The following is a 19925-nucleotide window of genomic DNA, read 5'->3' as shown; positions in this document are numbered from 1 at the left end:
ATTACCCACGAACGTACGTACAAAAAACGTGTCAGCTGACACGACCTATCTTATGAGTGTGCAATGTAAACGAAAACTCAGCGACGTGCAACGCCCGTACGTACGTAGCCCGGAACGTAGAAATGAAAACAATTTTGATTTTTTCCGTAAGAACGTGTCAGCTGATCGCTCTCTCACTAGACAGAGTTGCCTAGTAAACTTTTGTGCGCTAATTTTTGACCGTTTGCAGTTTTATGCAAAAACACCTATTTGAAGTTTGAAAAATTGTGAAAATAATTCGAAATAATTATGTAAAAGTGCAGATTATAAATATGTAATCTATTTATATTTATTTAATATTAGTTTCAGCCTTTTACAACATCAAAAATTGGAAAAAGTTGATGTTTCCATAAGCATGCATGCAAACTGGTCAATGGCAACAGTGCTTTGCTGTAAACAATACACACACAAATATGTTATGTACATGTACACAGACGCCCACATTGATTCTTACGGGCTTGAGGGTTCGGTCAAACGTGTTTCGTACGACAAACGTCCGTGCGTACGGCACACGTCGGTGGGTAAATGCCGCTTTAGATTTATAAGTAGTTAATTTAGTATTAGCAAGGAAAGATAAGGGAAAGAGAAACAGAGGAATGTAACAATGTGAAGAGGGAGTACAAGGGAGAGTAGAATACAGTATTTAATAACAAGTAAGGAAGGTTAAGTTCGGGTGTAACCGAACATTACATACTCAGTTGAGAGCTATGGAGACAACATAAGGGAAAATAACCATGTAGGAAAATGAATCGAGGGAAACCGTGGAATGTGTTTGTATGACATGTGTATCAAATGAAAGACATTAAAGAGTATTTTATGAGGGAGTGGGCCATAGTTCTATAGGTGGACGCCATTTAGGGATATCGCCATAAAGGTGGTTCAGGGTTGACTCTAGAATTTGTTTGTACAATATGGGTATCAAAAAAAAAGGTGCTAATGAGTATTTTAAAAGGGAGTGGTGGTAGTTGTATAGGTGGTCGCCTTTTCGAGATATCGCCATAAAGGTGGACCAGGGGTGACCCTAGAATTTGTTTGTACAATATGGGTATCAAAAAAAACGGTGCTAATGAGTATTTTAAAAGGGAGTGATCCTTGTGGACGCCGTTACGATACATCGCCATAAAGGTGGACCAGGTGACCCTAGAATTTGCTTGTACGATATGGGTATCAAATTAAAGGTATTAATGAGGGTTTTAAAAGGGAGTGGTGGTAGTTGTATAGGTGGTCGCTTTTTCGAGATATCGCCATAAAGGTGGACCAGGGGTGACTCTAGCATACGTTTGTAAAATATGGGTATCAAACGAAAGATGTTAATGAGTATCTTAAAAGGGAGTGGGCCTTAGTTCTATAGGTGGACGCCGTTTCGAAATATCGCCATAAAGGTAGACCAGGGGTGACTCTAGGATGTGTTTGTACGATATGGGTATCAAATTAAATGTATTAATGGGGGTTTTAAAAGGGAGTGGTGGTAGTTGTATAGGTGGTCGCCTTTTCAAGATATCGCCATAAAGGTGGACCAGGGGTGACTCTAGCATACGTTTGTAAAATATGGGTATCAAACGAAAGGTGTTAATGAGTATTTTAAAAGGGAGTGGCCTTAGTTCTATAGGTGGACGCCTTTTCGAGGTATCGCAATAAAGGTGGACCAGGGGTGACTCTAGACTTTGTTTGTACGATATGGGTATTAAATGAAAGGTGTTAATGAGTATTTTAAAAGGGAGTGGGCCTTAGTTCTATAGGTGGACGCCTTTTCGAGATATCGCCATAAAGGTGGACCAGGGGTGACTCTAGAATATGTTTGTACGATATGGGTATCAAATGAAAGGTGTTAATGAGTATTTTAAAAGGGCGTGGGGCTTAGTTCTATAGGTGGACGTCGTTTCGAAATATCGCCATAAAGGTGGACCAGTGGTGACTCTAGGATGTGTTTGTACGATATGGGTATCAAATTAAAGGTATTAATGAGGGTTTTAAAAGGGAGTGGTGGTAGTTATATAGGTGGTCGCCTTTTCGAGATATCGCCATAAAGGTGGACCAGGGGTGACTCTAGAATACGTTTGTACAATATGGGTATCAAACGAAAGGTGTTAATGAGTATTTTAAAAGGGAGTGGGCCTTAGTTCTATAGGTGGACGCCTTTTCGATATATCGCCATAAAGGTGGACCAGGGGTGACTCTAGAATATGTTTGTACGATATGGGTATCAAATGAAAGGTGTTAATGAGTATTTTAAAAGGGCGTGGGGCTTAGTTCTATAAGTGGACGCCTTTTCGAGATATCGCCATAAAGGTAGACCAGGTGTGACTCTAGAATGTGTTTGGACGATATTGGTATCAAATTAAAGGTATTAATGAGAGTTTTAAAAGGGAGTGGTGGTAGTTGTATATGTGAAGGCGTTTTCCAGATATCGACCAAAATGTGGACCAGGGTGACCCAGAACATCATCTGTTATTTTAAAAGGGCGTGGGGCTTAGTTCTATAGGTGGACGTCGTTTCGAAATATCGCCATAAAGGTGGACCAGTGGTGTTTGTACGATATGGGTATCAAATTAAAGGTATTACTGAGGGTTTTAAAAGGGAGTGGTGGTAGTTGTATAGGTGGTCGCCTTTTCGAGATATCGCCATAAAGGTGGACCAGGGGTGACTCTAGAATACGTTTGTACAATATGGGTATCAAACGAAAGGTGTTAATGAGTATTTTAAAAGGGAGTGGGCCTTAGTTCTATAGGTGGACGTCGTTTCGAAATATCGCCATAAAGGTGGACCAGGGGTGACTCTAGGATGTGTTTGTACGATATGGGTATCAAATCAAAGGTATTAATGAGGGTTTTAAAAGGGAGTGGTGGTAGTTGTATAGGTGGTCGCTTTTTCGAGACATCGCCATAAAGGTGGACCAGGGGTGACTCTAGAATGCGTTTGTACAATATGGGTATCAAATGAAAGGTGTTAATGAGTATTTTAAAAGGGAGTGGGTCTTAGTTCTATAGGTGGACGCCTTTTCGAGGTATCGCAATAAAGGTGGACCAGGGGTGACTCTAGACTTTGTTTGTACGATATGGGTATTAAATGAAAGGTGGTAATGAGTATTTTAAAAGGGAGTGGGCCTTAGTTCTATAGGTGGACGCCTTTTCGAGATATCGCCATAAAGGTGGACCAGGGGTGACTCTAGAATATGTTTGTACGATATGGGTATCAAATGAAAGGTGTTAATGAGTATTTTAAAAGGGCGTGGGGCTTAGTTCTATAGGTGGACGTCGTTTCGAAATATCGCCATAAAGGTGGACCAGTGGTGACTCTAGGATGTGTTTGTACGATATGGGTATCAAATTAAAGGTATTACTGAGGGTTTTAAAAGGGAGTGGTGGTAGTTGTATAGGTGGTCGCCTTTTCGAGATATCGCCATAAAGGTGGACCAGGGGTGACTCTAGAATACGTTTGTACAATATGGGTATCAAACGAAAGGTGTTAATGAGTATTTTAAAAGGGAGTGGGCCTTAGTTCTATAGGTGGACGCCTTTTCGATATATCGCCATAAAGGTGGACCAGGGGTGACTCTAGAATATGTTTGTACGATATGGGTATCAAATGAAAGGTGTTAATGAGTATTTTAAAAGGGCGTGGGGCTTAGTTCTATAGGTGGACGCCTTTTCGAGATATCGCCATAAAGGTGGACCAGGGGTGACTCTAGAATGTGTTTGGACGATATTGGTATCAAATTAAAGGTATTAATGAGAGTTTTAAAAGGGAGTGGTGGTAGTTGTATATGTGAAGGCGTTTTCCAGATATCGACCAAAATGTGGACCAGGGTGACCCAGAACATCATCTGTTGGATACCGCTAATTTATTTATATATGTAATACCTGCAAAGATTTCAAGGGTCTTTTATTTCGCCCTGCAGAACATTTTCATTTTCTTCTACTTAATATGGTAGGTGTCACAACCATTTTACAAAGTTTTTTCCAAAGTTATATTTCGCGTCAATAAACCAATCCAATTACCATGTTTCATCCCTTTTTTCGTATATGGTATAGATTTATGGCATTTTTTTCATTTTTCGGAATTTTCGATATCGAAAAAGTGGGCGTGGTCATAGTCGGATCTCGTTCATTTTTCATACCAAGATAGTGTGAGTTCAGATAAGTACGTGAACTAAGTTCAGTAAAGATATGTCGATTTTTGCTGTAGTTATCGTGTTAACGGCCACGCGGAAGGACAGACGGACGACCGTGTATAAAAACTGGGCGTGGCTTCAACCGATTTCGCCCATTTTCACAGAAAGCAGTTAACGTCATAAAATCTATGCCCCTACCAAATTTCAAAAGGATTGGTAAATTTTTGTTCGACTTATGGCATTAAAAGTATCCTAGACAAATTAAATGAAAAAGGGAGGAGCCACGCCCATTTTGAAATTTTCTTTTATTTTTGTATTTTGTTGCACCATATCATTACTGGAGTTGAATGTAGACATAATTTACTTATATACTGTAAAGATATTAAATTTTTTGTTAAAATTTTACTTTAAAAAAATTTTTTTTTAAAAGTGGGCGTGGTCCTTCTCCGATTATGCTAATTTTTATTAAGCGTACATATAGTAATAGGAGTAACGTTCCTGCCAAATTTCATCATGATATCTTCAACGACTGCCAAATTACAGCTTGCAAAATTTTAAATTACCTTCTTTTAAAAGTGGGCGGGGTAATGTCCATTGTCCAAAATTTTACTAATTTTCTATTCTGCGTCATAAGTTCAACCCATCTACCAAGTTTCGTCACTTTATCTGTCTTTTGTAATGAATTATCGCACTTTTTCGGTTTTTCGAAATTTTCGATATCGAAAAAGTGGGCGTGGTTATAGTCCGATATCGTTCATTTTAAATAGCGATCTGAGATGAGTGCTGAGGAACCTACATACCAAATTTCATCAAGATACCTCAAAATTTACTCAAGTTATCGTGTTAACGGACGGACGGACGGACATGGCTCAATCAAATTTTTTTTCGATCCTGATTATTTTGATATATGGAAGTCTATATCTATCTCGATTCCTTTATATATGTACAACCAACCGTTATCCAATCAAACTTAATATACTCTGTGAGCTCTGCTCAACTGAGTATAAAAATAATAACAACCATATGAGCACACGATTACATAAGTCGTGGCAGGTTCGCGAAAAGTATATATAACTAGGAGAGCTGTAGTGATTAACGAGTATTAAAAAAAACTAGTCAACTTTTTTAAATTGCAGTGTATTAGAGAGAATTCTTAAACTAACTGGGAGTGAGTTCCAAAGACGTGCCGCATTAATAAAGAATTGAACTTCAGATGTCAAAGTTCTGTGCCTAGTGTAAACAAGCTGAGCTGACCTTGATGATTGTAGGAACTGAAGCCTCTGGTATAAATAGTTAAGTTCCTTTGCATGCATAACTTTGTGTATAAGCAACAGTGTTCGGACTTTTAACAAATTACCGAAAGAAATATTTAGCAACTTTTCAGCTAACGCAGACACATTGTCTAGTCGTTTTAGCCGAAATACATGACTGGCAATGTTGTTATAAACAACATTTAGCTTGTTTTTATATATAGAGTCAAAATTAGCATAAATTTCACAGCCATACAGTAGCGTAGGTATCAGGGGGGATACAGGTATCCAGATGAGGGGGCCGATCATGGCCGAAAGCTCAAAATCGAAATTGCCATGGAAGTCAGTAATATAAATTAATGATTAACTTCAGATCACCATTTTGACATAATTACAAATAAACGTATCGAATTTATCTTTAAGCACTCAGATTAGCTCAACTAAGTGAAAGAATTCGAACAAAAAGCAATCAAGAAATGATTTTATACAGCTCAAAGGTAGAAGCTAGTTCTTTCTGATAAGAGAGTTTCACTTGTGGCTTTAACTAAGTGGAGTTATTTTGAGTCTTTATCTATAGCAGCAATCAAAAAAAGAAAAAAAAGAGATGAACAATTTTGTTTATTGATATTAAGTTTACACACAACCAAAGCCAAATTAAAAACTCGACTAGCCCAACATAAATCAGACTTTAAACATTGCCACGAAACAACTCACCATAAAACAGCACTTATGACACACTGTACGACGAAAAACCACTCTCCGAACTTTAACCAAACAACAATACTTCAGGAAGAGAAACAATATAATAAGAGATTGACTTTAGAAGTACTTCATATTTTAAACACACCGACTAACATACGAATGAATTACAAAGCGGACATTGATAACTGCGCGAGCTACTACAATCACTTGATAAACAATATGCGGACAGTGACTAGCTCCACCATTGTTTACTATATACTTTGGCAACTTAAATAGATCTTTTGTTGCGAATAGAGTGGAAGGCAGTGGACTAGGCAGTCGAATGTCATATAATGAAAGAATGGTGTTCGGAGTCTTTTCAAAGTTAAAAAAAAAAAAATGATAAAAGCTTTAAAAAAAATAAAACTATTGTTTTAATAACAATAAAAACGCCTTATATATTCTATATACATAAAATTCGTAAGGATTGTCCCACTTTAAAATTTGAGTTAAATAATCTAAAGTTTGTTTTTGAAACTGAGTCGAGAACTGTGCGTGTGAATGTGCGAATTTTCACCGATCAGCTGTTAGTTGCGCTACTTGGTAAAATTTACAATGAGCTCCACGTTAAACAGCGAAGACGTGTAAAATAATGTATGTAGAGATATGTTCATGTTTGTTTAATTTTTTATGTCAATTGTATTTTTATTTTATGTTTCTGTAATTTGTTTATAATTCAAAGCCCTGAAGACGGTTACCGTGTGTAACCGAAATATATTGGCAAACTAAAGAAAAAAAAAACAATTTTTGGTGTTTTAATACTAAAAATTGGACCTAAAGCCGGTTAAACAAATACCTTGTTAACAGAAAAGGTCGCCAAAGGATTTCATTACAAAGACGGAAGGCACGCCGTAAGCATAAAACAACAACGAAATGGGATATGCAGAAATAAGGAGAAACTATAGCAATGCTAAGGCTATTATAAATAAATTTCAAATTACATCAAAAAAATTGACGAAACTTATTTTTATAGGGATAGCAAAATACGTAATTTTTGCGTGCAAAAAAATCCGCCATTTCTGATTCAGCAGAGACAGCAAAACATTTGGTGGTGGGAAATTTTTTCAATTTTGAGAGTTTTAAATGGAATATCTCCGGAAAGATTTAAAATTAAGAGGGAGTTCTCCAGATCACAAATATATATATTTTAAAGTGCGCAAACTTATAATTTAAAAGTTATTTGGTGTTAAAGTTGGCAAATTTCTATACAAATTTTATATGTGTATACGTATATATATGTGGCAGCACAGCTTTGTAATGTCATCAATAAAAAATATATATATATATATATACATGTGCATGTTGCTACAAAAGCGCGATTGATTTAATAAAAACATTTATAATAAGTGAAAACTATGCAAAAATGAAATGTGAAATATACAAAAATGCAATTTAAGTTTATCGTTGCCAATTTATATAGATATGTATGTGGATTAAGGTTTTGAAAGATGTAAATTGTAATTTAAAGTGCTATAGAAATTTGCTAAATTTGCAAACTTTAACAACAAATAACTTTTAAATTATAAGTTTGCGGGAGAACTCCCTCTTTCATTTGATACCAAGTTTTACCCCAAACTCGGGGGGGGGGGGGGGGGGGGGGGGGGTGGAGGTTGTGCTATTCTAAAATTTTCCCAAAGAATTCACAATTCTATAGCACCATGCCGCGAATTATGATAAAAGGTGGTGTGTGGAGAAACACTGAGGTAAGCATTTGACGCGATTGGTTACTCTTGGCCGTTTATTAACTAAATTGATAACTTTCAGGATGAAATCCTCAAAGGAGCTGTAATGAAATATGGCAAAAACCAGTGGTCACGTATTGCATCACTGCTGCACCGCAAATCTGCCAAGCAATGTAAGGCACGCTGGTACGAATGGCTTGATCCTAGCATAAAGAAGACAGAATGGTCACGGGAGGAGGATGAAAAGTTTTTGCATTTTGCCAAATTAATGCCAACACAATGGCGAACAATTGCGCCGATTATTTCAGAGGGTTAACTGGCACCAATTGTTCACACAAAATTGTTAGGTATAGGATTCGCCACGGGTAGGTGAGGTTGGCAATCACAACCCCTTGAATCATTTTGGTCGGCAGGTATGCCGCGGATATATTCTTGGCACTTGTTATTGATGGCTTTTATGATGCCACCAACACAACCTGGACAGACGCCAATGCTCAGGGATTCAAGGGGTTGTGTAGCGCAATATATAGCTTCTCCAACCCAATTGTCAACCTCACCTTCGAGCGGCGAATCCCGTTTCACTAACAGACGAGGCTCTGGCGACCCCAAGCTCCTCATGGAACTTGGGGGTGGGGAGGGAGGGATGGCCTGAAGGTTCAATGTGGCCATATAAATCGTTCCCGAGATGGTCGGGCCAGCACCTTAACGGTGCTGTGTTACCGGAGCGTACCGGATCTGTATCCGACAAAGAACCATCACATCGATAACACTCCCCAAAGCCTTCGGGGAGTAACCTAATCGCTACAACAACAACAACAACAACGCCAATGCTCAGTCAACCACCCAAGCCGGGTCAACCCCCAATACCCGGACACGTCCGGACGTCCTGGTTATAATGTATGCTAATACAACTAATAATTTACAAATTTGCTGATGATTATTTTTGTGTTATTTTCTTTAGCAACCACCTGCACCTGTTACTGGTAAATATCAACAGACGCAACAGTATGATCAAGCTCAACGCCGTTTAGATCCCGAACAGATGCCAAATCCGATAAGGGTCATCATTAAAAATCAAAATAGCGCTGGTGGTGCTTTTATTACTAATGAACAGGGTTTATTACCACCATTGGTGACCACAAAATATATGGTAGAAGATCAGGGTAACTCCTCGCCACGTTACGTTAGGTATCGATAATCGAAATTAATGTTTTGTTTGGCAATTACATTGATCTTTCTTCTTTGCAGGTCGTCATTGTATTACATACCTGCAACAGCTGATTTATTAAAAACAACAGCTTTGTCCATTACACTTACCGTCTCACCAATGGCACACACGGTTGAGGGTGAATATGAGCCACCCAATGTAAATTTTGGTGAATTGGGTGCAATTAGATGTAATCGTTGCAAGGCTCAATAGCAACTTGTAGATGCTGGTCGTCGTTTCCAATTCCTAATGTGTAAAGTAACAAGAGATGGTAAAAAAAAAAATCTTTCACTTTTACTTGTGTTCATTGATCCATATTTTTTCTCAACAGTGCCACCTGCATATTTCCAACATTCGGGCCATACCGGACAGCGTGTCGATAAATATGAACGTCCTGAACTTGTATTGGGTACATGAGTATTTGTGTAAAAAATGATTGGGTACCGATAGCTCTCATGGTAAACCTCAACTCATATCCAACATCAATGCCTCGCATTCAATTGCGGCACTGTATGCACTACATTGGGTTCACGTAGTATGGACAAGCATATTGTTGATTCCAGTGGTAAGGCCACAATTTCAAATGATGGGGCAACCATTATGAAACTATTGGATATTGTGAATCCAGCCGTAAAACTCTAGTAGACATCGCCAAATTTCAAAATGTTGAGGTAAGTTTTTTGTTATATTAGAATGTGTAGAATAAAAATGTTTCTCTTATCAGGTCGGCGATGGCACCACTTCAGTAGTATTTTAAGCATGTGAAATCTTAAAACAAGTTAAGCCAGATGTTGAGGAAGGCGTGCATGCACGTATCATCATTAAAGCTATACGTAAAGCATTACAATTATGCATGCTAAAATATGACATGGCTGTACATGTCGAAGCGCCAATCAAAGGAGCAACAAAGTGCTTTATTGGAAAAATGATCTGCCACAGCAATGTCCTCCAATATCCAAGAGTATCAGAAAATTGTTGATGCTGAATGGCGTGATCTGTAGAATAAACTAGCTAAGTAAAGCGCCAATGTTGTGTTTTCTAAATTACCAATTGGTGATGTTGCTACACAGTATTTTGCAGATCGTGATATGTTCTGTGCTGTTCATGTACCAGAAGAAGATTGGAAACGTAGAATGAAAGCTTGTGGTGGTGCTCTTATGACTACAGCTAATGATATTAATTCCAGTGTTTTGGGTCAATGTGATTACTTTGAAGAACGTCAGGTTGGTGGTGAACGTTTCAACATTTACCAAGGTTTGACATTAATTTCATTTTTATAGTTTATAATTCTTTAAAGGTTGCGTTAATGCTAGAATAAGTACATTGATTTTACGTGGCAGTGTTGAACAATTTTTGGAAGAAACTGAGCTTCGTTACATGATGCTATAATGCTTGTGCGGCGTACAATTAAACATGATTCTGTTGTTGCTGGTAAGTCAAAATACGAAACGAACTTTCGATGCGGATGAGAGACGAATCGCTAGTGTATTTGCACTATGTTAAACAATGGCAACTTATCACTTGACAATTACTTTTGCCTTCCTGTTGGTTAGAAAGGTAAAGACCGAACGAAAATGATAGAGAATAACATTGCTAGAAGAAATCGTTTGGAGGCGAATCGTTCGTCTGAGCTATCGTTCGCAATACAGAATGAAGCCTTTAAATTGTTAAGTAATATAATGAAAAGATTGTGTCGAAATACCCCCCAGCGGGTTAGGAGGTCAGAATTTACCCGCGGTAGGTATGCCTGTCGTAAGAGGCGACTAAAATACCAGATTCAAGGGGCTGTGTAGCGCAACCCTTCAGGTTGCCAGCGCAATATATAGCTTCTCCAAACCCAATTGTCAACCTCACCTATCCGCGGCGGGTGGGTGGGTAGGGAGGGATGGCCTGAAGGTTTAATGTGGCCACATAAATCGTTCCCGAGATGGTCGGGACTTTAATGGAGCTGTGTTACCGGAGCGTACCGGATCTGTATCCGGCTAAAGGACCATCACATCGATAACACTCCCCAAAGCCTTCGGGGGGCAACCTTATCGCTACAAAAACAACAACAACATTGTGTCCAAATCCTGAAAAAAAACTATAAAATTTGTGTCAGTGAAATGATAATTATTGCTTTTGGTTGCTAGTTTTGAGGCATCGTCATCGAGTTCCTTCTGATCGTATATGCCGATTCTTTTACATGCATAAAGTGCCGTTGAAGCCTTCCTCACCCTCTCCTCCACGTTGAGCTTCCATGACAGCTTACTGTCTTGGATCATTCCTAGATATTTTGTGCAAGGTTTCTCCCGTAGGGTCGCCCCTTCTAACTTAGGCCTGGTCCAATTAGGGACCTTGTACCTCTTTGTTAACAAGACCATATGCAACGTCATCTGCGTAAACCGTAAGTTTTTCTGGTCCCTCGTAGAATCCCCTAAGCAGTTGGTTAATGACCAGTGTCCACAGCAGAGGTGATAGCACCCCTACCTGCGGAGTGCCCCTGTACAATCCCCATTGCGATGTAATCTTACTGCAGTTTAACATGCAGTCGATCCATCTGGGTAAGGCTGGATGTACTTTAACGTAATTAAGACCATCAATAATCGCCCATCTAGAAAGCCCCGACAATGCTTAAGAAGACTTCTAGAGCATATTCCTTATATTCCAGGACTTTTTCTATGCTTATTACCACCCTATGCAATGCGGTGTCTACTGACATGCCTTTGGTGTACGCCTGTTGTGTTGTGGGTAGCAGCTTTTCATCCACGTTGGACTTTATGTACACATCTATCAGCCTCTCAAAGGTTTTGAGCAGAAATGATGTTAAGCTATTGGGTCTATAATCTTTGGGATACACGTGGCCGATCTTCCCCGCCTTTGGTAGGAAAGCTACACGAGCAGTTCTCCAAGAGTGCGGTACATGATTCAGTTTATGCACCCATCGAATATTATTTTAAGCCATCCCACGACCGCCCTACTTGAAACTTGTAGCATGGCCGGACATGTACCATCTGAGCCCGGCGATTTCACCACCTCTACGAGGTCCTCAGTAGTGTAATTAGGCAGCATATATGAATGCAGCTGTTTCCTTACCATTACTACAGCACCCGTCCTTCCGTTTGCGCATAGTAAACGCCAAATCCGCGAGCGCTAAGTCCAGAAACCTTTCCTCCCGATGGAAGCCACGGCTTCTGGATCAGCGCGTTAGGAGGAGTTCGCTCGACGCCACTTTACTGTGTTGGAGGTTTATCTGTAGGACTCGCAGCACCAATGGGCTGCTCGTCCCCCTCCAGCACCTTCATCGTGACGTCGTCGTCCTCCCCTAGCCCTTTTGGTTTAGAGTGTTCGAAGCCCCCTTCAGCCTCTTGTACCTGTTGTGCCGGGTGTTCCTCTGTACGACTCACAGCACCGTCTGGCTGTTGGTCCCCTCCTAACACATTCGGAGTGACGTGGGCTACCTCCAACTGTCTTTTTCCCCTTAGGCTTTTGAGGTCCTTTTCGACTTCACCACGTCTAGGGTGTTAGGACTTTAATACCCGCGAATTCTTTTCCTGAGTCGCATATAAATTTTACCGTACCTAAGGACATTTTTCCAAGCTGCGCGTACAATATATCCTCCGCCTGCTTGTTTATTTGAAAGATGTATAACTGACCTTCCTCCGTAGGCCGAGATATAGTAAGTACCTTCCAATCTTGTGTCGGAATGTTCGGATTCTGATTCTGCAAAAGTCGCAGTGTTTCCTCCGACTTCATCACGCATGGTATCCATACCTTAACTTTTGGTACCTTGGGGATTTGCGCTTTAACCACCATCTCAAAACGCGCGTTCGTGCCCTGACTTTGGAGATTTGGAATCACTTCCTCTAGCCACCGCAAGCTCGCGATGTTGTCGCACGCTATCATCTTCATACCATTATACTATCCCCCGAATCAAAGGTTGGAAGGAGCTTACTTGGTTATTCCCGCATCATCTTAAGCATTAAGCTAATAAGCTCTTTTTCTACAGATCTCCACCTTTTACTAGTCATCTGTTCGAAAGGACTGCTACGATCAACCAGCGCCACAGTCAGTGACTGCTTTGCCACACATCTTCTCGGGAAAAGCCGGCGTCTTAGTGTTATTTCCCTTTGGCACCTCCGAGAAAGCCGGAGACTTAGCTCCCTTTAGCACTTCCGAGAAAGTCGGAGTCTAAGCGTTATCTCCCTTTGGCTTATCTCTTACTTCCATAGTTGGAACTTCCTTCTGACTCGCAGCCTTCGAGGTAGTTGCTACCTCGCTTTTGGGGCCCATCTGTCTTACAGCTTTGGGCCTACTTGTCTTGTCTATGGGACTGCCCTGCGTCGCGGCTCTGGGACTGGGCCCTTTCTGCCTCTTGAAAGCAGGCTCGTCGCCTTCCGCCGAACGTTGCCTTTTCATTCTGCCATTCGACGCTTCTTCCCCCTCATACCGGTTGCAGAACCGAGGGTTTCTCGAAGCAAACCTTTTGAACTGCCTTCGACCTACTTCTACCGCCTTTGAGCCCATGCCAAGCGCTCGATCTCCTCTTCTGTTGGGTCCACCACTGCTCCCAAGGCGAAACGGCGTAGATGCCAGTCCTAAACAGCTCCTCCTCATAGTCGGGCGCTATGGAGATCGGCTAAGCCCTCACACCAACGACGATTTTCGTTACAATTGCTAGTGCATGCTCTCCAAGATGTAGATCCTGATCGAAAGTCACACCCAAAATTTTAAGGTGTAAGACAGTCGGTAGGGTAATGCCATATGGTCGACATTTGGCGCGGTCATATTTTAAATAAGGTCACCGATGATTTGGTTGGTGACAATATCAGGTTTCGCGAGGCGACAAAACTGGAGAGATTGGGGAGATAGCTGTTTATTTTATTACAAAGCTCATCGATGTAGGAAACAATAGCATAGGCGTAGAAGCAATAGTGACTCCTGGTGGTAAAGGTAGCTATTGATATGTAGAAGTTAAGCAGAAGTTTGAATATGAGTTTTTTTAAGTTATAGCAAAAAAAGGGTTTTTTTTTATTTTATTAAATTTTATAAAATGTTTCTTCCTCTACAGTTCTATTTCGGTATTGGATGGTAAATATGGCTTTCGCATTTTCTCCATCAATAACTGTGAAAAGGTGGAATAAATCTATGCGTGTAAATCTCACATATTATCTTGGTCGAGCGTTTCTTCAATAGCTCTGTAGTGGTGATGGTGACAGCAGAGAAACCCAACTGTTTATAAATGTTACACTTTAAAAAGAATCAAAATATCTGCCATTGCGTCTACGGCTCAAATACCCACAGTATATGAATGAATCGATTGCACCTAATTGTCTGCCTAACGGATAGTATACATATTCATCAAATCGAAAATATTGCACCAAACGAACTGGGTCTGAATACTGAAACAGTACACATATTCAAAATCGATGAGGAGGCAGTGATGATGGTATAGGGTGAGTTGTTGAATATCATACGAAAACCACTTTAACCCACCTATATATTTGCATTACAGCTAAAGCTTTACAAACAGCAAAAATTGCTGGCGCCAAGCAATTGGAAAAGGCAGTGAAGCATTCATCACACTGTACTGATGGTGTAAAGTTAGAAACTGCTGTTGTAACAGCTGCCACCGACACAACGGTCATCTCTACTTCGCCGAGTAGCGGCTCGTTCGACTATCGAAGACAGTATAATCATATCTTTTGCCAACACAGGTTAGCGATGTGCTTGCACAGGAAAAGATTTCAATTGGAAAACAAAAACCAATTAAGAGAGTTTATTTATTATTAAAGTATTTACTTTTCTTTATATTAACAGTATTAATTTAAGTTGCAATATCACGTACATATATAATAAGGGATGTGATACGATTGCTATCGGAATTAGATTTGAAACCAATCAATACTCCTGCTAAGGGTTGCAGAATTATTGCTTGAATGATTAGATTTAGAACAATAATAAGTCTGACTCAATTACAATTCGTACATTTTTAAGTTCATCAATTACGACAGCAATCGGATTCCACGACACCTTTGAATATTCTTGATCTGAAAAAAGAGTAAACCTAATCTGAATTTCTACTAAGCTTTAAGTTGTAGATTATTTAAATAATTGGAGTTTTTTCTGAAGCTTAAAATTATTTTCTGTTCGCTTGGAGAAGATTTTAATTGGAAAATAAAAACCAATAAGGCGAGTTTATTTATTATTAAAATTCTTACTTTTCTTTTTTATCAACTGTATTAATTTAAGTTACAATTTCATGTACATATATAATAAGGTATATCGTGATACGATTGCTGTTGGAATTAGATTTGAAACCAATCAATACTCCTGCTAGGGTTTCAGAATTATTGCTTGAATGATTAGATTTAGAACAATAATAAGTCTGATTCAATTACTAGTCCTACATTTTTAAATTCATATTTTACTTTATTACTATAAAATTCAATTACGACAGCAATCGGATTCCACGACACCTTTGAATATTCTTGATCTGAAAAATAGAGTAAATCGAATCTGTTGTTGAGTAAATTGATTCAAATAATTGGAGTTTTTTCTAAAGCTTAAAATTATTTTCTGCTCGCTTAGAAAAGATTTCAATTGGAAAACAAAAACCAATTAAGCGAGTTTATTTATTATTAAAGTACTTACTTCTTTTTTATATAAACTGTATTAATATAAGTTCCAATTTCATGTACATATATAATAATAATGATAATAATAAATATTGAAAATTCAATTTTTTTGGTTCATATTTTATTCATATGGCCGCTCCAGGTAAAGTAAATCTGCAGGTAAAATTCATGTTATATGGCGGTTATATAAATGGTAAAACCGCAGTAAAATTGACTGACAAATGGCTCGAAAATGTAGAGTGAAATGACGGAGAATATGACCGCCATTTGACGAGCATTGTGACGTGTGTGAGCAGCACAGCACTATGCCCACATCCTATAAGTGGGAGCGGAATGCACAATAACATAAATAGGTACGAAATGGGAAAAAAATGTAAAAAATCTACTCTTGCTAGTGCAAACGTTACTAAAATTTAACAAGGGCCGTGACCGCACAATGACGGTCAAATGACTAGGCAAATGACGTGGAGCGTTTTTGCAGGGTAATCTGTATTCATAGAAAAAATGTGCCCCAATTAGCATTGCGATGTCCTAGGAGAGGAGTAGGTGATCCCACTCTCGCTTTGTTTGTGAGTATCCCATAGAGTACATACGTGAGAGTACTTTCCAAAGTACTTTCACTGTAGTACTCCATGGAGCACCCACAGAGGATCATATGCCAAAGTACTAAAGAGGAATTGTGTCGGAAAGAATTATCGAAGTGAATTTAATTTAAAATGAAAGTAAATGAAGAGGGGCAATACAACTTTTATATTTTATACTACGAATATTCTTATGTCATTTAGCATTTGCGTGAATAAAGAAGCTAATTTTTCTCTATACATACTATAGTATGTATACATAAAACCAGTGCGCTGTTGCATTTTATCAGAGTTGCCAAAGTAAAATTTTATTATTAGTTATTTGCATGCAATATTTTACTTTTGGCAACTCTGTTCGATTGTCATCGTGTCGTGATCACTGTCGTTAAAAAACGAGCAATGATCGGCTGATGGTGGTCCGCAAACCCATTGCAAAGGAGTATTGTTAGAGTACTCCAACATGAAGAAAATGGAACACGTAATCCAACAATTTTTGCAGGGTAAACCTTCTGATCAAACACAAGCACAATATACTCAAAAGACAAAAACAGCGCATGGAATACGTCACAACAAAGCTGCAGAAAAAGCTGAGCGAAGATGACTTCGAAGAATTTATAAAACAAGAAGGGGAGATTGCGAACAAAGCTACAGGAGCACTAAAGAAAAAGCAAGAATCAAAACACGAAAATCTAAGGAAAAAACGAAACCATATGTGGGTCAACAACAACAAACATGAAGAGTGGTTTGTAAACACAACTGATGTTGAATTTCCCTCAGACATAAAATGTCTGTTAGCAAAGGGTCCAAAGTTCGCGCTGCCAATAGAAAATAAGAGCTTTCCATTGTTTCAATATATCGCGGATGGTTAGGATTTGGTACCAACAAACACAACGAAAGATAAACAAAAAGAGGCGCGAACAAAATTTTCTGAACTTGTGAAAGCTCATGTAAGAACAAATAAGCAAAGTGCAATAGATAGTGCAATATCGGATACAGTGAAGGAGACGCGGAATTTTCTGAGCAAAAATAAAAATATTCATGTGTTATCATCGGACAAGGGAAACCAAATAGTGGCAATGAATGTAAATGACTATGAAAACAAAATGAATGATATATTAAATGTGACATGATATGTACAGAATTCAGAGACAGGATCCAACAGCGAGGCTTCAAAGCAAAAATAATAACATAGATAAAATGTACAGAATGGATGTAATCACAAAAGCCGAGAAAAATAAACTCACCACAACCACGGCACTACCTCCACGGATTTATGGACTTCCAAAAACACATAAGCAAGGAACCCCACTCAGGCCGATATGTTCCGCCGTCGGATCTCCAGCACACAACCTGTGCAAATATATAGCGGATATTTTAAAAAACGTCACAGCAAACTCGAGTTATAACATAAAAAATACACTAGACTTCAAAGAAAAAATAAACAACTCGTATAGCTATGACGATGAAAGACTATATCATTTGACGTAATTTCCCTGTTTCCCAGTATACCAACCCAACTAGCACTTGACATCATAATAAGAAAATGGACAACAATAGAGAAGCATACGAAACTACCAAAGAAAATGTTTATAGAAATGTTAAAATTTTGCATCGAAGAAAATCGATATTTCAAATTTAATGATACAATTTACACCCAGCTGAAAGGGTTGCCAATGGGATCACCGACCTCACCAGTGATTGCAGATATCGTGATGGAAGAGTTGTTGGAGAATATAACAAGAGTACCAAGATTAGTCACAAAGTACGTGGACGACCTATTCGCCATAATAAATGAATATGAGGTACAAAACACACTTGACGCATTAAATTCCTATAACAAACATATAAAGTTTACAACGGAACTCGAAGACGACGGAAAATTGCCATATCTTGACTCAATTATTATTCGACGAGGCAACCAATTGAAGTTAAAGTGGTATAAGAAACCCACATCTACCGGACGAATCATTAACTTTCATTCGAAACACCCAAAGACGATGATAATGAATACACCAATGGGCTGTATACGACGTATGCTAAATATATCAGATGACGCTTACCACGAAGAGATCAAAGAAGAAGCAAAAGTACTATTAAAAAGTCAAGATTTTCCTGAAAATGTTACAAATACCCTAATTAAAAGATGTACATCACAAGCTAGTCAACGGGAATCACAAAAACCTGAAATTTTCAAATCATTATTTTATGTACCAAATTTATCAGAGCGCTTAGTAAACTCGAATTGTTATAATAAAGAAAAAGTTAGAATAGCGCACAAGCCAATTAACACATTAAAAAATTTATTCAACAGAACAAAATATAAGGTACCTCAGGCGGATAGAAGCAAGCAATGTGATATATAATAAAATTAAAGAAAAAAAAACTTTTTTAAAAATAAGCTTTTATTATTGGTTAATAAAATTAACTAAAAAGTAAACAATAAATTGACTCTAAAGAAATATAACACTTTATAAGTTCATTGTAAGCTTTAACGATAATTAGGCTTTTTCGTCTGCGACAAAAGAATTCTATATTGTACATAATTATATATTTTTAACATTAAAACTTTACACCTAAATTATTAAACCGTACAGTTTATATCACAGTTCTAATTGTTCTAATAAAAAACGTGTTGAATTTTGATGGTATAATTAAGAACATTTGGCGGCCACCGTGGTGTGATGGTAGCGTGCTCCGCCTATCACACCGTATGCCCTGGGTTCAACTCCCGGGCAAAGCAACATCAAAATTTTAGAAATAAGATTTTTCAATTAGAAGAAAATTTTTCTAAGCGGGGTCGCCCCTCGGCAGTGTCTGGCAAGCGCTCCGATTGTATTTCTGCCATGAAAAGCTCTCAGTGAAAACTCATCTGCCTTGCAGATGCCGTTCGGAGTCGGCATAAAACATGTAGGTCCCGTCCGGCCAATTTGTAGGGAAAAATCAAGAGGAGCACGACACAAATTGGAAGAGAAGCTCGGCCTTAGATCTCTTCGGAGGTTATCGCGCCTTACATTTATTTTTTTTTTTTTTAATTAAGAACATTTAGGATCTCCTTTTCTTGCTATCGCAATGTAACACGCTTTTATTAGAACAATTAGGACTGTGATATAAACTGTAAGGTTTAATAATTTAGGTGTAAAGTTTTGATGTTAAAAATATATAATTATGTACAATATGGAATTCTTTTGTCGCAGACGAAAAAGCCTAATTATCGTTAAAGCTTACAATGAACTTATAAAGTGTTATATTTCTTTAGAGTCAATTTATTGTTTACTTTTTAGTTAATTTTATTAACCAATAATAAAAGCTTATTTTAAAAAAGTTTTTTTCTTTAATTTTATTTTTTACTTTTTAGTTCGTTTTATTAACAAGTAATAGAAGCTTGTTCTTAGAAAAGCCTTTTTCTTAAATTTAATTTAAATATGCATTTTTTTTTAATTTTTAGTAGGGTAAAATTTTGTTTAAATTAGTTATGTAACCTTTACTTAGTTATTTGTAACGTTTCTCATCCTATCCATTTGTTTTAATGCATCAACTTACTTTTTAGTTAATTTTATTAACCAATAATAAAAGCTTATTTTTAAAAAAGTTTTTTTTCTTTAATTTTATTTCTTTCTTTAATTTTATTATATCATAATCCGAATATATTGGGGCATATTCATAATCGAAATAAAATGTGACTAAGTTAGTTGAAGCA

General features: G+C 38.1%; 2 protein-coding genes and 1 long non-coding RNA gene across 6 annotated transcripts in view; 2 read left to right on the top strand and 1 right to left on the bottom strand.

The window, feature by feature from the left end:
• LOC137240343 (probable G-protein coupled receptor CG31760) overlaps window positions 1–19925 on the bottom strand; it is a 1391529-nt gene that overhangs the window by 379267 nt on the left and 992337 nt on the right. The gene's annotated exons all lie outside the window — the stretch shown is intronic.
• LOC137240070 (protein transport protein Sec24C-like) lies at window positions 8651–9492 on the top strand. The gene is made up of 4 exons (XM_067765987.1): window positions 8651–8720; window positions 8785–9011; window positions 9072–9162; window positions 9481–9492. Exons 2-4 carry the CDS (start codon window positions 8866–8868, stop codon window positions 9490–9492), a joined length of 249 nt encoding a protein of 82 aa, XP_067622088.1. The 5' UTR covers window positions 8651–8720; window positions 8785–8865.
• LOC137242464 (uncharacterized) lies at window positions 9497–15147 on the top strand. Its single transcript, XR_010950248.1, has 5 exons — window positions 9497–9701; window positions 9755–10253; window positions 10311–10461; window positions 14081–14465; window positions 14525–15147. It is a non-coding gene; the product is annotated as an uncharacterized lncRNA (long non-coding RNA).

This window comes from Eurosta solidaginis, chromosome 2 (assembly GCF_040869045.1).
Source record: "Eurosta solidaginis isolate ZX-2024a chromosome 2, ASM4086904v1, whole genome shotgun sequence".
NCBI lineage: Eukaryota > Metazoa > Arthropoda > Insecta > Diptera > Tephritidae > Eurosta > Eurosta solidaginis.
Note: the sequence above shows the minus strand (reverse complement) of the source record. Positions and strands in the feature narration are given on the sequence as shown.

Excerpts from the sequence above, each read along its gene's own strand:
- LOC137240070 (XM_067765987.1), top strand. The coding sequence starts at position 8,866 with ATGCCAAATCCGATAAGGGTCATCATTAAAAATCAAAATAGCGCTGGT. Across the intron at positions 9,012-9,071 it reads TCCTCGCCACGTTACGTTAG|GTCGTCATTGTATTACATAC; the intron begins GTATCGATAATC and ends TCTTCTTTGCAG.